Below are 27,392 nucleotides of genomic sequence, written 5' to 3'. Positions count from 1 at the left end.
TGTTTTCCGGCTCTATAATTATTCCAGGACCGGCTTATTGTTGGCTTTAGCGAATTAAAATGTTAAGATTCGTAAAAAGCGACTTAGTCTATATTGCATATGACTCGCTCGAGTGAAATACTGACACACGTCGTTCTTTTCAACAGTAAAAAATACTTTTCGGATTGCGCAAGCATTATAAGAAAGAAAATTGTCATGATCACGGCCTAAAAAGCTTTGAAGTGTCGCCTTGAGACGTGGAATTCCTTTGCAGCTGCTCAGATCGATATTTGCTTTTTTTGAGTTGCATTGTATACTTTTCATGTTACTAAGGCACCTAAAAGAGAAAATTATAAATTTCAAGCCACTATGCAAAAGAATGGCCTATGTTAGAGTCAACAACAAGCCATTTAAACTATCAGTCTTGAACTTATACGCCCACACAGAAACAAGCAATGCAGACGAAAAAGAAATTTTTTATGATAGGGTCGAAGAGGAGATAGAAAAAATACCCAAAGAAGATGTCATATTTGTACTAGGAGATCTTAATGCCCGGATTGGAAAAGAGAACATTTTTCAACAAATTGTAGGAAAGCATACAATTTACGAAAACACGAATGACAATGGGCAAAGACTATGTAACCTTGCAACAAGAACAAATTTGTTAATAAGCTCAACAAAATTTGAACACCCTAAAATACATAAGATAACATGGAGGTCACCAGATCAGAAAACATACAGTCAAATTGTTTACAGAATGATTAATAAACGAAAAAAATTGTCAAAAAAAGATGTAAGAACATTTAGATGTGCTTGTGCAGATTCAGACCACTACATAGTCACAGCCACTATAAGACAAAAAGTTAAATTTGAAACAAAACAGAAAAACCAACGTAAAACGTGGAATGTCAATAAAATGAGTAATGAAGAAGTAAGAAAAAAATTTGAAGAGGCAGTAACAGTTCAAATAAAAGAGAAATATAAAGCAGAAGATATAAACTCCGAATAGGACACGATCAAAAAATCAATAGAAAAAGGTGCAAATATGCAGGTAGGTAAAAGTCGGGATAAAGCAAAAAACGGATGACATAACCAAGAATGTAGAGAAATAACAGCAAAATATGCAGGTAGGTAAAAGTCAGGATAAAACAAAAAACGGATGGTATAACGAAGAATGTAGAGAAATAACAGAAAACAAAGTGCAAGCCAGAATTAAATGGCTAAAAACAGATAAAGAAGAAGACAGAGAAGAATATGAAAAATTAAGAAAGAATGCTAAGAAAGTTATAAGGCAAAATAAAAGAAGATAAGTAGAATAAAATTTTTACAAAAAGATTAAAGAACAAAACAAAAAGTACAAAGGCAAAACAAACAGAATAAAAAATAGGGAGGGAGCAGTGATAATAGAGGATCAAGAATACAAGCAAGTACAGAGGTATTACTACAGACAACTCTTGACGGAGGAAACAACAGAAGAAGAAATGCATAACGAGAAGGAAACGGTGCACGAAGAAGAAGCAGACGAAGTAGATGAAGTCTTCTTCTTCTTCTTCTTCCTATGTCGTCCCCATTAACAGAGGTTGGCGACCACATTTTTAAAAGCTTCTCTGTCTTTTGCAACGTGGAATAATTCGTCTACAGTCATGTTTGTCCAGTCTCGAATATTTCGCAGCCATGACTTCCTCTTTCTACCTATTCCCTTTTTGCCATCGACTCTACCCTGCATGATGACCTGCAGAAGACTATATTTATTATTTCTTAGTATGTGTCCAAGGTATGCAGTCTTGCGTACTTTTATCGTTCTCAACAATTTTTTGTCTCGACCCATCCTTCTCAGCACTTCCTCATTGGTGAGTAGATGAAGTAGACATCGAAATTTCAAATGAACCAATATTAGAGGAATTGGACGAAGTAATACAGAAAAGCAAAAACGGATAAGCCCCTGGTAAAGATGGAATTAATACGGAACTAATAAAACACGGAGGAAGGGAACTGAGAGGAAAAATACTGGCACTATTGAAAAATATATGGAAAGAGGAGAAAATGCCAGGGGGCTGGGAGGTAGGGCAGATTATAACAATACATAAAAAGGAAGACCAACAAATTTGTGAAAATTATAGAGGAATAACGTTACTAAATACAACATATAAAATATTGACATCAATAATAAAAAGGAGGTTATCAGAGATCACAAAGAAGATAGTAGGATAGTACCAATGTGGATTCATAGAAGGAAGATCTACAATAGATGCAATACCCACAATAAAACAAATAATAGAAAAAACAAACGAATATAAATTAGAATTGGAAATGTTATTTATAGACTTCAAACAGGCATTTGATTCAATTAAAAGGAAAGGATTAATGATAGCACTTAAAAAATTAAAAATTCCACATAAACTCAGAAAATTAATAGAAATGACAATGAGAACTACAAAAATAAGCAAAAAGACACAAAGAGGAGAGTCAGAGGAATTCAGTATAAATAAAGGGATGAAACAGTAGATGCCTTATCAACAACGCTATTTAATCTAGCATTAGAATATGTACTACGAAATACAAATAAAGGAAATCTCAGAACAAGAGGTGGGCAAATAATCGCATATGCAGACGATGTTGCTATTATTGCAAAGAACAGGAAAATAATGAAAGAAATGCTAAAAGAAATAAGAGAGAAAGGGGAGGTAATGGGACTAAGATTAAACCAAGAAAAGACAAAAATATTAAGATTAGGGAAAAAGCCAATGAAAGAAAAAATTAAAATAGGAAGTTCTGAGTTTGACCAAGTAGAATACTTCAAATCCCTAGAAGTTACAATAAGCAAAATGGGAGAAAGGAAGTCCAAAATAAAAGAAAAAATATTAGCAGCGAATAAAACTTATTTTGCGAACAAAAGATTACTGAAAAGCAAAACACTGACTAAGAAAACTAAGATGAACATTTATAACACCATAATTAGGCCAATATTATTATTTGCAGGAGAAACAATGACGATGTTTAAAGACTTAAGAATAGCGGAGAGAAAGATTATGAGAACCATATTGGGACCAATAAGAACAGAGCAAAATGAATATAGAAGCAGAACAAATGCAGATATTAAGGAAGAACTTAAGGAAGACATTGTGACTAAAATCAAGCAATGCAGAGTTAGATAGTTAGGTCACATTTGGCGAGCAGGAGTTAAGGCAGTGACATACGCAATGATATAATGGAATCCAGTAGGAAGAAAGAGAAAGGGAAGACCAATATCAAAGTGTCTGCAAGAAGTTGAAGAAGACCTCCTAAGGGCAGGAGTCAGAGAATGGAGAGGAAAAAGTAGAGATAGGAAAAAATGGAGAGATATCGTCAAGAAGATAACATAAACAAAAGGGACTGATACACCCAAGAAAGAGGAGCTCTTTTTACGACGGTTTTCTTTATGCATCTGTAAAGAAAAAACACCAGCAAGAGTTAGTAACCCTACAAACACAGAAAAAAGATATGCCTCATTGCAAAAACACATCTAACTAGACAATCATTTATTAGGCTACAAAGTTATCAAATCTATCATGACGTACATCCGCAAAACTTAGTCAGAAGTGGAGCTGCTGTGACTGTTAAAAATAGTATTCTCCACTGGGAACGTGAAAAAATAAAAAGTAAAGAAATACAATGTGCTTCTATCAGTGTTAAAACCAATAAATACACACATAACATTGCAGCTGCATATTTCCCTCCTAAATATAACCTTAAAAGAGAAGACTATGTCAACTTCTTATCAACCTTGGGTGAAAAATACACAGTTGGTGCAGACTTAAATGCAAAAAATACCTGTTGAGACTCCAGGCTCCCAACACCAAAAGGCAAAGAATTGCAGCATGTTGTGACTGGACACAAATGTAGATGGCACTCTACTGGCAAACCCACTACTGGCCAAGAGATGCAAACAGAATCCCGGACCTCCTAGATTTTTTCATATCCACAGGTGTAGCAATAAATTTTATAAAAATAGAGAGGATCTTATATCTGACCACTCCCTAATTCTATCGACCATTATTAAGGAAATTGTTAGCAACGAAGCGAAACCCGCGTTGACCAATAAGTTTAGGGACTGGGTAAACTTATAATCAGAAATGAATGAGAAAATTGAGTTCAATGGATGTATTCAAACGATAGAACAATTGCGTGGAACAACACACCCATAATCCAAAGAAAAGAAAGACGGTAGGAAACAATTACCCCAAAGATTACAGAGTTGATACAGGATAAAAAAAAGGATCGAAAGGTATAGCACAGAAGTCGAATAACTGAAAATAAAAATAAGCTAAACAGGCTCACACAACAGCTGCAAAGAGAAATCGTTAAAATTAAAAACGAATCAATTAGTAAGTATCTGAGAGAACTAACTGAAGATGAATGCATCGATTACTCCCTCTGGAAGGCGACCAGAAAGATAAATAAGCTAGTTCAACATATACCCCTTTTACGAAAAGAAAACAGAACATGGGCAAGAAATCCCAAAGAGAAAGTGGATGCGTTCGCTGATTATTTAGAAAATATAATATTTCAACCAAACGCTGCGGAAACTCATGTAGACAATGGACGAGTAGATACTGATTCTCATAATATACAATTGACTACTACAAAAGAAGTTCAAAAATTAAGAACATCTGTTCACGCCTCTATCTAATTCAAGTTTATTTTATGCATTTTTACAATCCGGCAACATAGTGGCGTAGGGAGATATATTATGCCATATGTGAAGATAAGGCGAGTCCCTTAAGACACCCCAAAGACGACAGACAGCACTCAAGTACGAGACGGGATCGGTGATACAGCATTCAGAGCGAGCGGACATAATACTTAATAAGCGTTTATATATTGTATTGTGTAATTCAAAATAAAGTCAGTTTTGTTTTCGCACGGAGTTTGATTATTAACCAGCGGCACAAGCGAAGTGCATATCAAGCAAATCCATGGTCTATTCGAGCCGAATCATCAAATTTTTGTGTTGAAACAGTGTAAATTCACCGAATTCCGAACTCATATTTGTGTCATCAAATTAGCGGGCGAAATAGTGCATTCATAGTGGCCCGAGCGCGTTATAGACTGTAGAACGTTGTTCTTAAGACAGTTACATAATTGGACAACTGTGGGTTTAAAATCTGTGAAGATCTATTATACGAGTTGAGGCAGATCCTTGGCGCCAGGAGGCTAGAGCTGTTACAATAAACATACAAATATTTTGGTGAGCATATCCATTTCACATTTCCTTTTATTTATCAGTCTTTGTACCTTTATTCTGCACATGTGATAATTCTGAGAACGTTAGGGTCGAATATCAAGCGATTTATAATCTGTTTCTGTTTACTGTATAATTCATTATAAAATTATGGAGAATTTAAAGCGAAAAATGCAAACTCACAATATTTTCGAAATTTATATTAGCGTTAAATGATAAAATAACTAAGGGTGAAACGATTTCAGATTTAGAAGTATTACAGGCTATTGAAATGGTAAATAATATAGAACATTTACAGGGCGAATTCGATGAGGTTCAGGGGCAAATAGAAAATACGGTTCAATTTGAATTATTAGAGGATGAATATACGGAGCGCGAAGAATTCTATAACAAATATTATTCACAATTAGCGGTAGCGCGAAAAATCATTCGCGATAATCAACAAGTAGCTTGTATAGAAAGCGATAAAGCAAGTGAGCGCTCTAAGAATTCATATACAGGGCATTGTATTGAGCTTAAACCTATCGAGTTACCAAAATTTGATGGTAATTATAATAATTGGTTAGATTTTGCAGATCTTTTTGAATCTTTAGTTAACAGAAATGAGTACTTAGACAATACAAGGCGTTTTCATTATTTACGAAGTTCATTACAGGGCGGTGCGGCGCAGGTCATACGAACATTAGAGTTTACCGCCGAAAATTATACAGTTGCGTGGAAATTAATTAGAGAAAGGTACGATAATAAGAGATTATTAATTTCCAATCATATTAATGCCTTATTTAATATAGAGCCAATACATAAAGAGTCATCTAATAGATTGCGGCAATTAGTTGACATTTTTTCGAAGCATTTATACGCGTTAAAGCAGCTAGGGCTACCTACTGATTCGTGGGACATACTCCTTATTCATATTATTTCTTGTAAGTTCGATACATCGACTTTACGCGCATGGGAGAATAGCAAAACACATAATGAAATTCCTAGTTTTGATGATTTTAAAACGTTTTTAAAATCAAGGGCGGACCTCTTAGAATCCCTTGAGGTAAATCAAGCTGAAAAACAAAATACACGGAATATTTCTCAGGCGGGCGCATATTCACGGAATACGAAATATTCACATAACATTCGCGGTCTATATTCATCACAGGGAACTTTAAATAAATCGGATAATACACATTGTTGCCCTATTTGCAAAAGGGAACACACCATTTATCAGTGCGGCGAATTTTCAAAACTTTCATCTAGGGACAGGTTTGATAAAGTAAGGCAGGTCAATCTTTGCACGAATTGTCTTAAACCTAGACATTTCTATAAGCGGTGTAGACAATCAACATGCAAGAAATGCGCGTCAAAACACCATACGTTATTACATCCAGATAGATCAAGCGAACAGAACGCAGCTTTAGTTCATCAACCGGTAGAAAACGCGAGCGATATACGATCTGCAGATAATATACAAGGTAGTTTAAACACTACCAATTTGTCAGTTTCGGCAGTTAGCGCTGCAGATCAAACTATACTGTCCACAGTATTAGTTAATATTTTTGACAGCCAAGGTAAGGCATACATAGTGCGAGATTTGTTAGATTGCGGTTCACAAAGCTCATTCATAACCGAAAATTTATGCGATAAACTTAGATTAAAAACGACAAGCGCGAACATATCAGTCATGGGCATAAATAGTATTGCATCTCCCGTTCGATTCAAATGCGAAATAAATATACAGTCGCGTAGCGATATAACTTTTCATAAAACTTTAAATTGTTTCGTAATACCAGAAATTACGGGGTGCGTGCCGGCATCTGAATTAAACATTAGCGATTTGCACATACCTAAACATTTAAAATTAGCGGATAATCATTTTCATAAACCACAAAAGGTCGAATTGTTGATAGGAAGTGATCTATTTTGGCAAATACTGGGCACAAACAGAATTAGTTTAGGTAAAAATAAACCATTCATACAAGAAACAATGTTTGGCTGGATCATAGCAGGGCCGTATATCAGCCAAAACAAAGCATCAGAAAAGCGAATATCTAAGTGTAATTTCACAAACACAATCGAAGTTACAGAACAGCTAAGTAAGTTCTGGGAACTTGAAGAGGTTTTCAATGGAAAACCTGCACTCTCGGGCGAAGAAATTGCATGCGAAAAACATTTCGAAGATACGGTGAAACGCGACACGACAGGCAAATTCATAGTATCATTGCCATTCAAGGAACCGATAAGTTCACTCGGTGATTCATTTCGTCAAGCAAAAAATAGATTTTTAAATCTCGAGCGTAAGTTGAATAAAGATGCCAATCTTAAAACTCTTTATAGCGAATTCATCCAGGAATATAAAGAGTTAGGACATATGAAAGGTTTATGCAGAAATACGGAAGCGGCAACAGACTTTAGGGTAAATACTACATTTTATTTTATGCCACATCATCCAGTATTAAAGGAAAATTCTTTGACGACACGTTTGCGCGTTGTGTTCGATTGTAGTGCGCCAACTACAAACGGCATTTCATTAAATAGTATTCAAATGGCCGGACCAACCTTACAAAATGATTTACTCTCCATTTTATTGCGTTTTAGAACACACTTATATGTAGTTAGTGCGGATATAGAAAAAATGTACCGTCAGGTATTGGTTGCAGATGATCAAAAATCCTTACAATGTATCTTATGGCGAAATAATCCGGAAGAACCGATTGAAATATTTCAGTTACAAACAGGTACATACGGTATGAAATGCTCTTCTTACTTAGCGATTAAATGTCTAATGACATTGGCAGAGGAGCAAGAAGCTAAAAATCCTAACATTGCTAGCATTATTAAATCCGATTTTTATGTGGACGACCTTTTGACAGGTTTTGATTCAAAACAGAAAGCGCGCGAAGCATGTAAACAACTTTTTGAGGTCCTCAAAGGCGGAGGATTTACATTGCGTAAATTCTATTCAAATGATCCTGAAATATTAAGAGATATACCGGATAATTCAACTACGGGTTCCGTTATTCAATTCGGTGAAAACGAGAAGGCGAAAACTTTGGGATTATTGTACTCACCGCAATCAGATACTATGTTTTATAGCATAAGTTCATCTCTAGGCCATATAATCACAAAGCGAACTTTATTATCGGACATAGCTCAAATTTTTGATCCCTTGGGTCTATTAAGTGCGTGTACCATCATAGCGAAAATTATGTTACAACAACTATGGCTCGAGCGTCTTTCATGGGATGATCCCATACCGGAGCATTTAGCAGATAATTATTTACAATTTAGGAATAAATTAGGAATCTTAAACAATTTAAAAATACCTCGGCATGTTATATGTTCTAGTAAGGTCAAACTAGAACTTCATGGATTTTGCGACTCCTCAGAAAAGGCGTACGGTGCTTGCATATTCATTAAATCTACCGATTCGTTAGGCAGGTCGTATTCATTCTTATTATGTGCAAAAAGCAAGGTTGCGCCCTTAAAGCCAGTTACCTTGCCGCGTTTAGAGCTCTGTGGAGCAGTAATTTTGTCGCGTTTGACCAATAAGGTCAAAAATTCATTAAATGTGCAATTCGATACGTGTTACCTCTGGACAGATTCATCGATAGTACTCAGTTGGTTGAAAACAGCAGCCAATGCATTGAAGACGTTTGTTAGTAACCGCGTAGCAGAGATCCAGGAAACCACTTCGTTTGCGCAGTGGCGTCATGTGCCAGGCAAGGATAATCCTGCAGATCTAGTGTCAAGAGGCGTGGAACCAGATAAAATAATGGAGTGCAACTTATGGTGGCATGGACCGGAGTGGATCGTGCAAGATTCAGATAAATGGCCAAATTTACAAGTTGTCCCTACTGAAACAAGCGAAACAAGGAAAAACATAAAGGTTTTTACGAATAAACTTGATGAAACACAGAATACGGAAGTATTTTCATTTGAGCGCTTCTCTAATATTTTACGTTTAAAAAGAACCGCTGCATATGTGTTCAGATTCATCCGCATGTGTAAAAATAAGGAAAGAACTTCTGAACCCCTTTTCTTTGGATGAAATACATTCTGCATTTAATCGTATTCTAAAACTGTGTCAATCACAGTCATTTTCTAATGAAATAAAGCATTTGAACCAAAAGGGATCTTTAGATAAAAACAGCAAACTTATAAATTTATCTCCATTTCTTGATGATCAGGGCATCATGAGAGTAGGCGGGTGTTTAAAGCATTCCGAGTTTACGTATGACAAAAAACATCCCATCATTTTAGCGGCAGATCATATAGTTACGTCGTTAATATTTAATCATTTTCACAAGGATCTTATGCATGCTGATCCTCAGCTTTTACTTGCAACTATAAGAGAAACTTTCTGGCCGTTATCAGGAAGAAATTTAGCGCGACGTACCGTACACAAATGTGTAAAATGTTTTAGATTAAAATCTAAATCCATTCAGCCAATAATGGGTGACCTACCTGCCCAGCGTCTCGCAGGTGGCCCACCATTTATTGTAACAGGTGTAGATTATGCGGGCCCTTTCTTAATTCGCGATAGAAAGGGTCGAGGTTGGAAACTAATAAAGAGTTACATGTGTCTTTTTATTTATTTTTGTACGAAGGCCATACATTTAGAATTAGTTACAGAACTGTCTAAGGAATCATTTCTGTTGGCCTTTAAAAGATTTATTGCGCGAAGAGGCAAGCCTCAAAAGATGGTCTCCGACAATGGAACCAATTTTATAGCAGCTAGTTCGGAGTTAAAATTGTTAAGCAAATTTTTAGAGCAGCACACTCCCGCGATAAGAGAATCCTTGCTAAAGAATAATATTTCGTGGTCCTTCATACCTCCCTATTCTCCACATTTTGGCGGACTGTGGGAAAGCGGAGTAAGAACAGTTAAGCATCATTTGCATAGAGTTTTGGGAAACGCGCACTTAACGTTCGAGGAATTTTATTCGCTGCTTGTGCAGATTGAAGCTATAATAAATTCCCGACCGATTCATCCTTTATCCTGTGATCCAAATGATCTCTCCCCATTAACCCCTGCACATTTTCTCATCGGAAGACCACTTATTACCAATCCAGATCCAGATTTGCGTCATGTTCCAGTTAATCGGCTCTCAAAATTCCAGCATATTCAGCAGCTTTCTCAGCATATATGGGAACGATGGAACAAAGAATACATCTCCGAACTACAAAAACGCACGAAATGGACTACTACTAACGGTGAAGTTGCGGAAAACACGTTAGTGCTCATAAAAGAGGACAATTTACCTCCATTAAGGTGGAAGTTAGGTTGCGTGATCGAACTTTTACGCGGCAGTGATGGTGTAGCCAGAGTTTTTAGGATAAAGACAGACAATGGTATCATAACTCGTTCTTTTTCCAAGGTGTGTCCGCTACCCGTTTCGGACTAAGTGTAGTTTAAACATTTGAACATTTAGCATTAGCAGACGATTTTGTTGGCAGTGTTTGCCAAGGCGGGGGCCATGTTCACGCCTCTATCTAATTCAAGTTTATTTTATGCATTTTTACAATCCGGCAACATAGTGGCGTAGGGAGATATATTATGCCATATGTGAAGATAAGGCGAGTCCCTTAAGACACCCCAAAGACGACAGACAGCACTCAAGTACGAGACGGTATCGGTGATACAGCATTCAGAGCGAGCGGACATAATACTTAATAAGCGTTTATATATTGTATTGTGTAATTCAAAATAAAGTCAGTTTTGTTTTCGCACGGAGTTTGATTATTAACCAGCGGCACAAGCGAAGTGCATATCAAGCAAATCCAACATCAATATAAAAAAAATTAACTAGAAAAGCCATAGTAAAGCTTACTACCCTAACAAATGGATATTTTAGACTTAGATATGTTCACATCCTTTGGAAAACTGCAGAGGTCATAATGATACCCAAAGAAGAATGAACCATATAATTGAACAAAAAAAATATTATTCCGACACATCAATTTGGATTTCGTGATAAACACTCTACAGTTGAGCAGATTCATTGAATAATAACTGAAATAGAAAACGCATTGAAAGGTGACAGAATTTGTTCAGCAGTGTTCCTGGATGTCGCAAAAGCATTTGAAAAAATATGGCACGAAGGCCTGTTAATGAAGCTAAAAAAATATTTCCTATGCAACTCGTTGAAATATTGCAGTCATACTTACACCAGCGAACATTTAGAGTTAAAATGGAAAACGAGTACCCTGAGTTAAACCCAATAAACGCAGGGGTTACACAAGGTGGTGTTCTTGGACCAGTACTACACCTTTCAACAACAGAAAACATTCAACTAGCCACATTTGCTGATGATACAGCAGTCCTGACAATAGGAGCAACTACGGTTGCTCCTACAGTTGGAAGAATCTACAGTTAATCTACAAAATGCAATTAATAGCATAGAATGCTGGTCCAAAAAATGGAGTATAAAGTTTAATGAGCAGAAATCAGTTCATATTAACTTTACTAACAAGAAAATCAATTATCTCCCAATTATCTTAAATAACAGCACTGCTCCTAATAAAAAAAAAACAGCGAAATATGGGTGTAAATCTCGACGTCAAACTCAAATGGAAGGAGCATGTTAAAAAGAAAACTGAACAGTTGAAGATAAAGTACTAAAATATGTATTGGCTAATAGGTAGGTACTCTCAACTTTCCATCCAGAACAAAGTGCTGATTTACAAACAGATATTGAAAACAGTGTGGACATATGGCCTACAGTTATGGGGCTGTATCAAAAAAAGTAATTATACAAATTTAGAAACGTTCCAGAACCGAATACTAAGGAATATTGCAGGTGCTCCTTGTACATCCACAAAATTTAGTCAGAAGTGGAGCTGCTGTGACTGTTAAAAATAGTATTCTCCACTGGGAACGTGAAAAAATTAAAAGTAAAGAAATACAATGTGCTTCTATCAGTGTTAAAACCAATAAATACACACATAACATTGCAGCTGCATATTTCCCTCCTAAATATAACCTCAAAAGAGAAGACTATGTCATCTTCTTATCAACCTTGGGTGAAAAATACACAGTTGGTGCAGACTTAAATGCAAAAAATACCTGTTGAGGCTCCAGGCTCCCAACACCAAAAGGCAAAGAATTGCAGCATGTTGTGACTGGACACAAATGTAGATGGCACTATACTGGCAAACCCACTACTGGCCAAGTGATGCAAACATAATCCCGGACCTCCTAGATTTTTTCATATCTACAGGTGTAGCAACAAATTTTATAAAAATAGAGGATGTAGAGGATCTTATATCTGACCACTCCCTAATTCTATCGACCATTATTAAGGAAATTGTTAGCAACGAAGCGAAACCCGCGTTGACCAATAAGTTTAGCGACTGGGTAAACTTCCAATCAGAAATGAATGAGAAAATTGAGTTTAATAGATGTATTCAAACGATAGAACAATTGCGTGGAACAACACACCCATAATCCAAAGAAAAGAAAGACAGTAGGAAACAATTACCCCAAAGATTACAGAGTTGATTCAGGATAAAAGAAAGGCTCGAAAGGTATAGCACAGAAGTCGAATAACTGAAAATAAAAATAAGCTAAACAGACTCACACAACAGCTGCAAAGAGAAATCGTTAAAATTAAAAACGAATCAATTAGTAAGTATCTGAGAGAACTAACTGAAGATGAATGCATCGATTACTCCCTCTGGAAGGCGACCAGAAAGATAAATAAGCTAGTTCAACATATACCCCTTTTACGAAAAGAAAACAGAACATGGGCAAGAAATCCCAAAGAGAAAGTGGATGCGTTCGCTGATTATTTAGAAAATATAATATTTCAACCAAACGCTGCGGAAACTCATGTAGACAATGGTCGAGTAGATACTGATTCTCATAATATACAATTGACTACTACAAAAAAAGTTCAAAAATTAAGAACATCAATATAAAAAAAATTAACTAGAAAAGCCATAGTAAAGCTTACTACCCTAACAAATGGATATTTTAGACTTAGATATGTTCACATCCTTTGGAAAACTGCAGAGGTCATAATGATATCCAAAGAAGAATGAACCATATAATTGAACAAAAAAAATATTATTCCGACACATCAATTTGGATTTCGTGATAAACACTCCACAGTTGAGCAGATTCATTGAATAATAACTGAAATAGAAAACGCATTGAAAGGTGACAGAATTTGTTCAGCAGTGTTCCTGGATGTCGCAAAAGCATTTGAAAAAATATGGCACGAAGGCCTGTTAATGAAGCTAAAAAAATATTTCCTATGCAACTCGTTGAAATATTGCAGTCATACTTACACCAGCGAACATTTAGAGTTAAAATGGAAAACGAGTACCCTGAGTTAAACCCAATAAACGCAGGGGTTACACAAGGTGGTGTTCTTGGACCAGTACTACACCTTTCAACAACAGAAAACATTCAACTAGCCACATTTGCTGATGATACAGCAGTCCTGACAATAGGAGCAACTACGGTTGCTCCTACAATTGGAAGAATCTACAGTTAACCTACAAAATGCAATTAATGGCATAGAATGCTGGTCCAAAATATGGAGTATAAAGTTTAATGAGCAGAAATCAGTTCATATTAACTTTACTAACAAGAAAATCAATTATCTCCCAATTATCTTAAATAACAGCACTGCTCCTAATAAAAAAAAAAACAGCGAAATATGGGTGTAAATCTCGACGTCAAACTCAAATGGAAGGAGCATGTTAAAAAGAAAACTGAACAGTTGAAGATAAAGTACTAAAATATGTATTGGCTAATAGGTAGGTACTCTCAACTTTCCATCCAGAACAAAGTGCTGATTTACAAACAGATATTGAAAACAGTGTGGACATATGGCCTACCGTTATGGGGCTGTATCAAAAAAAGTAATTATACAAATTTAGAAACGTTCCAGAACCGAATACTAAGGAATATTGCAGGTGCTCCTTGTACATCCACAAAATTTAGTCAGAAGTGGAGCTGCTGTGACTGTTAAAAATAGTATTCTCCACTGGGAACGTGAAAAAATTAAAAGTAAAGAAATACAATGTGCTTCTATCAGTGTTAAAACCAATAAATACACACGTAACATTGCAGCTGCATATTTCCCTCCTAAATATAACCTCAAAAGAGAAGACTATGTCATCTTCTTATCAACCTTGGGTGAAAAATACACAGTTGGTGCAGACTTAAATGCAAAAAATACCTGTTGAGGCTCCAGGCTCCCAACACCAAAAGGCAAAGAATTGCAGCATGTTGTGACTGGACACAAATGTAGATGGCACTATACTGGCAAACCCACTACTGGCCAAGTGATGCAAACATAATCCCGGACCTCCTAGATTTTTTCATATCCACAGGTGTAGCAACAAATTTTATAAAAAAAGAGGATGTAGAGGATCTTATATCTGACCACTCCCTAATTCTATCGACCATTATTAAGGAAATTGTTAGCAACGAAGCGAAACCCGCGTTGACCAATAAGTTTAGCGACTGGGTAAACTTCCAATCAGAAATGAATGAGAAAATTGAGTTTAATAGATGTATTCAAACGATAGAACAATTGCGTGGAACAACACACCCATAATCCAAAGAAAAGAAAGACAGTAGGAAACAATTACCCCAAAGATTACAGAGTTGATTCAGGATAAAAGAAAGGCTCGAAAGGTATAGCACAGAAGTCGAATAACTGAAAATAAAAATAAGCTAAACAGACTCACACAACAGCTGCAAAGAGAAATCGTTAAAATTAAAAACGAATCAATTAGTAAGTATCTGAGAGAACTAACTGAAGATGAATGCATCGATTACTCCCTCTGGAAGGCGACCAGAAAGATAAATAAGCTAGTTCAACATATACCCCTTTTACGAAAAGAAAACAGAACATGGGCAAGAAATCCCAAAGAGAAAGTGGATGCGTTCGCTGATTATTTAGAAAATATAATATTTCAACCAAACGCTGCGGAAACTCATGTAGACAATGGTCGAGTAGATACTGATTCTCATAATATACAATTGACTACTACAAAAGAAGTTCAAAAATTAAGAACATCAATATAAAAAAAATTAACTAGAAAAGCCATAGTAAAGCTTACTACCCTAACAAATGGATATTTTAGACTTAGATATGTTCACATCCTTTGGAAAACTGCAGAGGTCATAATGATACCCAAAGAAGAATGAACCATATAATTGAACAAAAAAAATATTATTCCGACACATCAATTTGGATTTCTTGATAAACACTCCACAGTTGAGCAGATTGATTGAATAATAACTGAAATAGAAAACGCATTGAAAGGTGACAAAATTTGTTCAGCAGTGTTCCTGGATGTCGCAAAAGCATTTGAAAAAGTATGGCACGAAGGCCTGTTAATGAAGCTAAAAAAATATTTCCTATGCAACTCGTTGAAATATTGCAGTCATACCTACACCAGCGAACATTTAGAGTTAAAATGGAAAACGAGTACCCTGAGTTAAACCCAATAAACGCAGGGGTTACACAAGGTGGTGTTCTTGGACCAGTACTACACCTTTCAACAACAGAAAACATTCAACTAGCCACATTTGCTGATGATACAGCAGTCCTGACAATAGGAGCAACTACGGTTGCTCCTACAGTTGGAAGAATCTACAGTTAACCTACAAAATGCAATTAATGGCATAGAATGCTGGTCCAAAAAATGGAGTATAAAGTTTAATGAGCAGAAATCAGTTCATATTAACTTTACTAACAAGAAAATCAATTATCTCCCAATTATCTTAAATAAGAGCACTGCTCCTAATAAAAAAAAACAGCGAAATATGGGTGTAAATCTCGACGTCAAACTCAAATGGAAGGAGCATGTTAAAAAGAAAACTGAACAGTTGAAGATAAAGTACTAAAATATGTATTGGCTAATAGGTAGGTACTCTCAACTTTCCATCCAGAACAAAGTGCTGATTTACAAACAGATATTGAAAACAGTGTGGACATATGGCCTCCAGTTATGGGACTGTATCAAAAAAAGCAATTATACAAATTTAGAAACGTTCCAGAACCGAATACTAAGGAATATTGCAGGTGCTCCTTGGTATATTCGGAATGGCGAGACTTAAAGTCGGATCGATTCCAAATGAAATTAAGAATGTCGCCAGGAGACATTAAGAGAGTCGCCATAAGCATCCCAACCATAAAGTACTTCAGCTTCTTGTAAACCAATCCCAGGTGCGTAGGCTCAAGAGTACTAAACCGTTCGAGTTTGTGTAATGTGTGAAGTTTTGCAAGGCTTAGCTAATGTTAAGCATTGCAGCCACAACAAAGACGTGAGGAGTTAGTGAAAATCAGTCAGTGCTGTGCTGTGTAACCACAACAAAGAAGTGTTCATTTCATATCAAAAAAAGCTAGGATGGACCAGGTTCCATCTAGCTTACAAACAATCTTAGGAATTAGGTTAAAAAAATGCTGATTAATCTTGTAGATTAGGTGTATTCTTATTGTTTAAAATATAAAAGAACATTAAATAAAGGTGGAAATTGTTCACATTTCCCACTAAAACTGTTTCTTTTCCATTGCCACTTCGTGTATCAGTATAATCGCTACTTTTTAAGTTACTCAAGTTTTCCTCCTCATCACATAAATAGTCACAGCTCTAACGCTTTTTGCTTATAAAATGTACTTGAAACAAAAAATGTTTATTTTATTTATCTACCATTATAGTTTAGAACGTCTATATTTATAAGTATCAGGTATACCTAATAAAAACAAATATAAAATATCTTACCTTACTGTATACAATCAAGTGCTAATATTTTTTTGCATTCAGAGCCTCCTGTAGAGGTTGCGGATCGACATGGCTATCTGCACTTTTGAAAATGCTGCACGGAATAATTCGACCGATGTCATTCCGAACCATACACGAAGGTTTAGCAGCCAAGATATTCTTCTGTGTCTCAAACTTCTTCGTCCAACTATCGTCCCTTGTATGCAGTAACTGCAGGGACTCATATGTTATGCCTCTTTAGACGTCGCCAAACATTCAAGTTTTCCCTTCTTTCTTCTTGCTCCAGTATAATTTCAGGTTCAATATTCAGTATTTCCAGCATTGGCTGATTTGTGACTATCCACCCAGGACATTCCGTCTGTAGACCCACATTTCAAAGGCACCTAACTTTTTAAGGAGTTCCTTATTTTGTGTCCACATTTCCACACCGTATAGTAATATGGCTCCTTATTATATAGTAATAAGGCTTCTTAAATGTTACGTGTACTCAGTGCTTCTGTACGGAGTAGCAACGTGGACATTGAAGGCGGAAACTCTATCAAATCTTCAGGCTTTTGAGCTACGGTTATACAGAAGGATCCTGAAGATACCATGGACAGAAAAAGTCACCAATGAAGAAGTACTGCGGAGGATGAACACAACCGCGGATTTGGTCAACATCGTGAAGGGCCGTAAGCTGCAGTACTTGGGACATATAATGAGAAATCAAGGCAGATACGAGCTTCTCCAATGCATTTTGCAAGGTAAAATTGAAGGAAAAAAGGCCCTAGGACGAAGAAGAATATCCTGGCTTGTTAACCTGAGAGCATGGTATACAAAGACCTCAACACAGCTATTCCGTATAGCAACCAACAAAGTCATCATAGCCAGAATGATCGCCAACGTTCGGAACGGACAGGCACCCTAAGAAGAAGACGAATAGTAGTATGGGAAACATAACACCTATCCATTCTGATTCTTAGAGTCATCGAAAAATACGGTACTGTCAATAGTATTTTCATTTTGACGAAGTAGCAAGTCCTTCTTCAAAGTGTGGAAAAATTTCTTATGAATATTAGTTAGTCTCGTTGATAATAGTTTTAAGATATTTGTACCAAGAAATCCGTTCAATGACCTGTCCATTAAAAACTAATTGACCACAATTATTGCTTGAAACGACCATCATTTTGGTTTTCTTGATATTGATATGTAAACCGTGCGTCATACTAATTACAGATACTTCATCAAAGAGTCTCTGGTGGTCTCCCAAATTGTTGGCTATATAGCTGTATCGTTAGCATATCTGATATTTTTCACAAAAACTCCACTTATCGCAATTCTAGCAGTCTCACCTTCCAATCATTCATGTAAAATATATTCAAAGTATAAATAGAATAGCATTGGCGAGCGAATACATCCCTGTCGTATACCCTTCTGAATACTTATTCCCTGTTGCAGGGAGCCTTCGAGTTGTATTCTTGCTGCATGTCCCCAGTATAATCTTGATAAGTCCTAACATAAATAAGGTGATCAAGATTCAACAGATCTTCAACGTTAATGAGCGTTATCGGGATATTAAAAACAAGTAAGAACGCGTATTGATGTTACCTGACTGTCGAGAAGTTAAGCTAATAAATCTCTGATTGATGTGACCCGTTACTAAAGAGTTAAATTAGTTCATGATATTTTCAATTTGATTATTCAGAATTGTGAAATTAGCTTCCTTTTTTCTAAGATCCATAGGCTGTTAACTATCTTTAAATGCCAAACATCTACATTCATATTATGATGTACCTTCTAAATATGTTCTTCATTATTTCTTATTTATAGCTGCACTTCACGCCGATCCTCTTTTTTGGCGATAATCTATGCACATCGAAGAAAGGACCCCGCCACATTTCTTATGTAAAAGGAGTTTTAGTTAAATTGATAATAAATCAATTGTTTCTGAGTTACAGAGGTTTAGTGTCGGTTTTTAGTCCTTTTGAGTAACACATTATGTGTAAAATATGTGTAAAAATTTTAGTAATATATGCAGCTAACTTCAGGGAGTGATACTGCATGAAAAATAATTAGAGTTTACTATATAAACCTATGCCCTCAAATGCTTAATTTTTCGAGATACAGGTCGTTGAAAGTTTTCGCATTTTTCGAAAAGTACCACTAATATAATTTTAAATAGGCGCACAGTTACAAAAATTCATCATTTTGAAAAATGGACTAAAAACCGATATTTTGAAGCTCTACAACTCACAAACAATTTATTTCTTGGGGTACTACGAACTTTTGATCAGCATGACCAAAACTACCCCCTTGCAAAGTTTCAGTCGACTTATCTTGACACGCTTTTACATAAGCAAATAAGAAAACACCAAGAATATTTGCACGAATACGACAACCAATGAGGCTACAGTTGCAACTTGTTCACGTTTCAGGGAGGTAATTTTGAACACTTTTTGTAGCTGTGCACCTATTTAAAATTATATTAGTGGTACTTTCTGTTATTATTCTAGTTTAATGTTATATTAGATAGTTCTTGAGGATGTATTAAAGGAATGAAAATACGCGTTCAAAAGTTTTATTTTTTTTTTGCATAAAAACAGCACCTTATATAAAAGAAATTTTTTTTGACAAAAATTAAATGAAGAATTCGAAAATGATTTTTAATTTGAAAAATCTCATTGACTTAACACTTTTTTCTTTAAAAACATTGAGACCATTAGCAACTTTTATTTTAATTTCACCACCTCCTATATGGAAAAAGAAAGAAATTGCGGGGACATGTTTATACAGCAAACTGTCATTATTTGTTTCATGCAAATTCACTCCCTGCACTTAGTTGCACATACTTGCTGAAACTCTGTATATTTTACAAATATGTATTATTCAAAAGGACAAAAAATCGACACTTTGAACCTCTGTAACTCAGAAACAATTTATTTCTGAGTCTTGAGCAATCATAACTTTTGATCAGCATGACCAAAGCTACATCTCTGCAAATTTTCAGCCAATTTAACCGAAACCACTTTTATATAAGAAAAGTGTCGGGGTCCTTTATAGCGCAAATCTTTTCTTTTGTACACATCAAACAAAACACAATTTTTAGATTCATACATACAAGAATTTATGCCTCTGACCAAGTTCTCATTTACTTTTATTATTTTATAACACATGCTGGACATGCAGACAATTTAATTTGTAATATCGCCACATCGCGTTAGACCGAGAACTGTTATTTCTTCCCCTAAGTACAAATAAATATCATCTTATAGAGCATACTTACTTAATAATAAGACAAGATCTAAAAGACAATTGCAAATGCAAACGGTTATAACATCGTTAACATCACATCTAGATGTTAGTGTTCTGTAAGACTCTAACACAATATGAGTTACAACGTCTTTATTAACATGATGGGATTTCTCCAATATATCAACTGATAAGATCTAAAAACAACCAAAAAATAAAATTATCAAATAATATTTGTTAACTCTAATAATGCACAACGGGTAAACTGCTAGAAAACGTGTCAAGTCAAAGCATTGATATTCTTGAAGATTTTTGTTGATAGTTATTAAATATACTTCTTGAAATTCAATACCATACGCAATAGAACCTTAACTACCCTTTCCGAATTAGAACGCTTTTTGGTTAACGTGATGACTTTATGAGGTTAAAAAATGTATTTGGTTTATCTTATTACATATAAGAAATAAAATACTTAAGCAGGTGACAATTGAACCAATTATTAAAGATATATAGTGCGTGGATGCTGAGAATTTAGCTGAATGAGTAGCATGTAGGTTACGTAGTTGATAAATGCCTTGTAGAAGACGGCACCATTAATTTTGAATAAGATTTGAGCTACTACACATTTCATTGTAATATATTTGGTAATTGATATTGCATTTGCTATTCTGAATTGTTTGGTTCTCATATCAAATTGGAATAGAGTTAGACTAACGGACATAATTTGACCACGTTTTCTAGCGTAAATTTTGACAAGGCTTACGAGTATTTCGCCCATTGAGTGATGACAATATAGATCAGCATTATAGTTACCTTAATGTTTTCTAATACGTGAAATGCACTCAAAGAATGTTCGTAATGGTCGACAGTCCTACCGTTAGAGGGCAAGGCGAAAACTACTTTTTCTTCTACCGGTTTTTTATGTTCGTGTAACCACATTTTATGCAGTTCCTTTTCAAAATCTTTTAAAAATATATTAACTGTCATGTGAGATCCGATCCACTGCTTTAGTCTATCCTTACACATCCTAGCCGCTATCGATATACATGTTGTTTTGGTTTGCTGTAGAGTGTCTAGGGCTAGAAGATTTTCTACGGTTACCGGAATTCGTTCCCTAAGGATATTTGATAACTCCGAGAAACATTTTTGGTGCAGCTTATTCAGATACTCCTGGGCCAATTGACATATTTTCATTTTGAGGACAGTCTAAAAAAGAAAGAGGTCATCAAATATATAAATATATAGAAAAAGAAAACAGAACCACATAAATGTACAAGGTTTTACAGTTATTACGAAGAAATTTATACTTGAATAGAAACTATAAATACATAAAAATGTATCAACTAAAATGTATTCAGAAAAGTCGACAAAGTAACGGAACCTGCGAAATTAAAAGGAATGAGACAGAAAGAAGGAATATTTATTACGCTTTATGTGAATAACAAATAAGACTCTGCACAATTTAAGCCTGCCACCCTTACCCCCAAAAACGTAATTTTTTCGTTTATATTTTTTTTTTTTAGGTGGATTGCAATCAATTTAAAAATTTCTAAAAATTTACACGCTTTTAAAAAACTTATTTCTTTTTTATAGACCTGCAGATTGAGTGTGCATAACCTAAAAATGCATTTTTTTTTTCGAAAAAGACGCATAACTTTTTTTTGGAGATGGCTGAAGGTCTAATTTTTTTTCTACTTGGTGGATTTAATCAAAATTTATATTTAAATCTATAAACTCCAAAAAAAAACATGTTTCTTCGTGGTTTTTGCGGGAACAATTATATTTTTTGAAATCGATACAACCTGAATCACTTTTTTAAGTTTTATGTGATTAAAAAATATGAGCACAATTTTAGCCTGCCACCCCCACGCTTTATCCCCAAAAATGCCATTTATTGGTTCTTTTAGATGGGTTGCAATCAATTAAAAACTTAAAATATTAAAAAAATTCATACGCATAATTGAGGATTTTACAAAACTTGCGACGTACGCCAAGATCCGTGGCACAGTGGAGCGAAAACGCTAATAAATGCTTAAAAATGATTAAATCTTCAGGAGATTTACGTATAGTCTGGAAATTTGGCAGACTTGTTTGTGTTACTAAATAGTTGAATAATTTATATATATTTTTCAAAAAAGTTGTGCGAGGTATCATTCCTGTATGTAGGGTTGAAAAAAAAATTATTCGGCCTTATTTTAAAACATAAACTTTTTAAAGATAAATTTAAATGTACAGGGTGACTCACGCAAGCCTAGCATAGTCCAAAAGCTTTTTTTTAATAGAGCATATTGTACATTTTTATATTTTTAAAAGATCCTTAACTACGTCCAATAATACAGGATGAAATTTGAAATTATAATGTGTAGAAACCAATTAAGGAATAAAATTGTTTGTGTCCTTATTTTAGATAATTGGGACACGTCAACAATTAAAATCAAATGTGCGCTTTTCAAATATAAATTAAAATATACAGGTTGATTCACACAAGTCTAGCATAGTCCATTAACTTTATTTTTAATGACACATCTGTATATTTTTATGTTTTAAAAATCTCCTTAACAGCCTGATCTTAACAAAATATATTATATAGACTATATTTACATTTGTACAGTATATATTTACATTTTGTACGGTGAAATTCAGTTTCCTATAGAAAGCCTTCTCTGCATGTTCAAAAAGTATATTGCCACATTTCCGGTTGTTACTAACTTTGTATCTCCTTAGGCGACCTGAAAATAAACGGAGAGTTTTTGTTTTAATGTTCCCAGCAGTGTTGAGCTGTGTTGTTTTCTGGATCATGTTGTGTCTTAGAGTGTTCAGAATTATTTCTTCAGCTCTTTTGACTACTTTTCGAGTTCTTACTATTCGAATGTATTCCGTAATTTGTCCAATATCTCTACGCAATAATTCAATTTTCCTCAGCAGTCGTTTTTCCCAGGGTACAATTCTGTTTTCAGTCCTTCCGATATTAGTACCCCGTCGTGTTCTGATCTTACTGCCCATAACATTAGCAATTGCTGTTGCTGCACAGTAAATTAGCATATGCAAATATTCTAATGTATGGGCTTCCACGATATAATTGGGTAGGACTTCAGTGTTCACAATTTGTAATAGCGCACCTAGTTTCTTACAAGAGTTTATTTTTGGTGGCGGTGGTTTGCTAAGTGTGTTTGTCCATTAAACTCTTATACGGCACGTGCCATTTCACTTACCAGGCTATCGTGTAACTCGTTGTTCTCCTGCTGCGTATTAACAGGTTGAGTTTCTTCTATGAGAGGCTCAGGAGTCTGTTCATTGTCATGTTCATGTGTGTTCATGATCGTACCGTTTCTTCATTCGGTCGCTAGCGATCTGAAGGTGGGAACGGACAAAGTCGTATACATCGTCCATTCTTCTTCGTAGTTCGATCACATAATCTTCACCTGCTACATCTTCTTCAGGTCGACACCCAAACTCTAGATCACAAGGTAGTCGCATCTCGCGTCCGAATAGGACTCTGGCTGGTGTCTGGCCTGTTGATTCGTTAAAAGCAGATCTGTAGGCCATTGTGAAGAACGGAAGATATTGGTCCCAGTCTCGCTGATGATCGGACACCATCTTTGTCAAATAATTGCCAACTATCCTATTCATCCGTTCTACCATACCATTCGATTGCGGATGATATGCTGTAGTTCTTGTTTTCTTCATGCCTAGTCTATAACGTATTCCTTGGAATAGATCACTTTCGAAGTTCCTGCCTTGGTCACTATGGATCTCCAAAGGCACTCCAAATCGGCTGATATATTCTTGGATCAACTTATTGGCAATGGTGGCGGCCTTCTAGTCTGGAAGTGCGTAAATCTCGACCTACTTAGTAAAGTAATCCATTACTACCAACATGTACTTGCCTCCATTTTCACTTTCTGGAAATGGCCCAACAATGTCCAAAGCTATTCTTTCAAACGGGCTTCCAACATTATATTGTCTCATACGAGCTCTCCTTTTTCGGTAAGGCCCGTTACTCGTAGCACAAATAGTACATTTCTTACACCAGTCTTTTACGTCGTCGGAACTGTTCATCCAATAAAACCGTTCCCGAATTCGCTGAAGGGTCTTCTTTATACCAAAATGCCCTCCTGATGGACTGTCGTGTAACTGACGAAGTACTTCGGCTATTCTGCTCTTTGGGATCACCAACTGTCTTCTCTTCTCTGAACCGTCATTATTTTCCAGGACTCGTTTAAGCAAGCTATCTTCCATGATAAATGAGTCCCACTAGGCCCAATGCGTCTTAACTACTGAGCATAGGTTTGATATTTCTTGCCAAGGTGGTTGACGGTTTTCCTCTTACCATTTTCGACTTTTCTATACAACTGGATCTCTCTCTTGTTCTTCCCTTATCTTGGTAGGCGTCCAATGGTCGTTGACCATCGTTGTTCTTAGCACTGCTGCTTCCTTGGATTCCGTTTTGTTGCAGTGGGAACACTCTGCTGGGCATGGCCTTCTGGAAAGAGAATCAGCGTTTCTGTGGCTAACTCCGGCTCGGTGCTCAATCTTGAAATCGTATTCTTGGAGTCGTTCGATCCATCTGGCTATATGACCCTCTGGATTCTTAAACTGCATCAACCACTTAAGGGCGGCATGGTCGGTTCGGATTAAAAAGAGGTATTGATAGAAATGCTCTACTGATTTTACTACTTCTAGAAGTTCTCTTCTCGGGACGCAATAATTTCGCTCAGGTTTTGAAAGAACTTTACTAAAATATACAAGGACTCTTTCCTGTCCTCCTTGAATCTGAGATAATACTCCTCCTATTCCCACATTACTTGCATCTATATCTGAGATGAACTCTCCTTCTGGCAGTGGATATCCTAAAATTGGTGCTGTGATTAAATGCTTTTTTAAGGTCTCAAAGGCATTTTGGCAGTTTGTATCCCAGTAGTTTGTATCCCTCTTGCTTCCTCCGTAAGGGTGCGTTCATTACGGAGACCATCGCATGGTATCCTCGCCTAGAACATAGCACTGATAGCCCAGGAAAATACATAGGCATTTTTTTCATGACACTCGTCCGGCCACGCAAACGATAATTGTTTTGAGTAGTATGGACCTCTGTAACAAAAAGCTATATGTTTCCTGTAGTCGATTTTTTTAGACATAATTAGTTATTAACAAATTAAGGTCAAAAAACGGAAAATTTTTGCTTTTTCGTCTATCAGCAAAAAATAAAGCATTTTAAACAAATTTTAGAAGTGAAGAAACTTATAAGTTACATAAAAACTTTCAAAATACCGTTTTCTAAATGTTTCTATCTTTATTTGTTGCTAACGAAGTTGCAAAATAAGTCAAAAATTTTGGTTTTTTATAAATGTTAATAACTTTCTTGAAAATAAACTTATAACATTTATATTGCATGGAATGCTGTGCCTTATAGTACTTAAAATACGGTCAAAATTTCAAAGTGATCGGTCAAATATTTTAACAGTTATTTTATTTGTTTATCCCAAATTAATTTTTTTGCAACAATATAAGTCAGAACATTATATAGTTTTAGTACTTTTAAGGGTAGTTTCTGTAAGAAGAAAACCTGTTCTAATATTTACATTAAAAACATTAAGAAAATTAATTTTAAGTATTGCAAAATAATTTTGCAAAAACATGTCGTTTTTTTGCTTATAAACAATTAGAATAACTTTTTAACCATTGCCTGCTACAATATTATTTTTTTATATATGAAAAGCCTGAATTTTTTCACAAATTTAAAACAAAAAACAATTGTACTAAAATAATTTGGGACAAAGTTAGCCTATTTTTTTATTTAATTTATAGCAGCTTTGTATATATCTTCTTATAATATATATATATATATATATATATATATATATATATATATATATATATATGTGATATATTCTTCAGTATAGTTTTGAAATATTGTATGGAATAGTCCATTTACTCGACACTGTATATTTGAATACTTGCAATAATTGTAATAAAAAAATTAGATGTATTAGATTAGATTTACTTACAATATTGTAAAAAATAGATTGATAAATTTACATAGATAGGATAAAAATATATATAAGTAAAATTTGTGGGAAAAGAAATTATTCTAACTTTATTTCTATGATATCAAATTATTAATAAATTATTTACAATAATTTTATTAAAAAAAAGTATACATTAATCAGAAATATTTCTATTTTACATTTAAACTTACCTTAAATATTATTAAAATTAAACAAATTAGGTGGTTTAGTTGACAATTTATTTATTGAACTAATGCATATTCGTAATGTATGCAAAAAGTACATACAAATTCAAAAAGAAACGTTGAATTACATAAAAAAGGACCAGCGATACAGTTATCAGCTCCTTCCCCATCCCTTCAGCTCCCGCGAGTTCCAAAGTCGGCTAATTTTAAAGAACACATTTTGAAGCTTTGTGGACGATTCGATTAAAAGGCAATATTTTTAGAAGCTAATACATTAAAACTATAATGTATATGCTTTCAAATAGGGCTAATTAGATTTTTTAATTGTTATAAACAAAGCTGCTATGAATTAAATAAAAAAAAAGGCTAACTTTGTCCCAAATTGTTTTAGGACAATTTTTTTACTTTTGAATTTGTAAAAAAATTCAAGCTTTTTAAATATAAAAAAATAATATTCTTACAGGAAATGGTTTAAAAGTTATCTGAATTGTTTATAAGCAAAAAATCGAGATGTTTTTGCAAAATTATTTTCCAATATATAAAATTAATTTTCTTAATTTTTTTTAATGTAAATAATAGGACTAAGACTTTTTCTTCCAGAAACTAAAGAATTATAAAATTATTTTCAAAAAAGTTATTAACTTTTATAAAAAAACCAAAATTTTTTACTTATTTTGCAACTTCCTAAGCAACAAATTTAGAAAACGCCATATTGAAAGTTATAAGTATATGACTTTTAAGTTTCTTTTCTTCTAAAATTTGTTTAAAATGCTTCACTTTTTGCTGATAGGCGAAAAAAGCAAAAATGTTTCATTTTTTGACCTTAATTTGTTAATAGCTAATTAAGTCCAAAAAATCGACTGCAGTAAACATATAGGTTTTTGTTACAGAGGACCATACTACTCAAAACAATTATCGTTTGCCTGCCGGAAGAGTGTCAAAAACAGGGTACTTTTTTTGCTTATTGGCCTATGACAGTGAAGTGAACGCTCGAATTTAAAATAAAATGCATTTATTTGGTCGCAGCGATGCTCG

The 27,392-nt window shown here is 34.9% G+C and overlaps 1 protein-coding gene across 1 annotated transcript in view; it reads right to left on the bottom strand.

Moving 5' to 3' along the window:
- dlt (codanin-1 like protein dlt) overlaps nucleotides 1–27,392 on the bottom strand; it is a 217,403-nt gene that overhangs the window by 5,586 nt on the left and 184,425 nt on the right. The window contains exons 8-9 of the mRNA XM_072526059.1: nucleotides 20,981–21,373; nucleotides 20,202–20,364 (exon numbers count right to left, since the gene is read on the bottom strand). Of these exons, the coding sequence (XP_072382160.1) occupies nucleotides 20,202–20,364; nucleotides 20,981–21,373 (556 nt within the window). The remainder of the gene's footprint in view (nucleotides 1–20,201; nucleotides 20,365–20,980; nucleotides 21,374–27,392) is intronic.

The sequence above is a fragment of the Diabrotica undecimpunctata genome, chromosome 3 (genome assembly GCF_040954645.1).
Source record: "Diabrotica undecimpunctata isolate CICGRU chromosome 3, icDiaUnde3, whole genome shotgun sequence".
In the NCBI taxonomy this organism is placed as follows: domain Eukaryota; kingdom Metazoa; phylum Arthropoda; class Insecta; order Coleoptera; family Chrysomelidae; genus Diabrotica; species Diabrotica undecimpunctata.
Note: the sequence above shows the minus strand (reverse complement) of the source record. Positions and strands in the feature narration are given on the sequence as shown.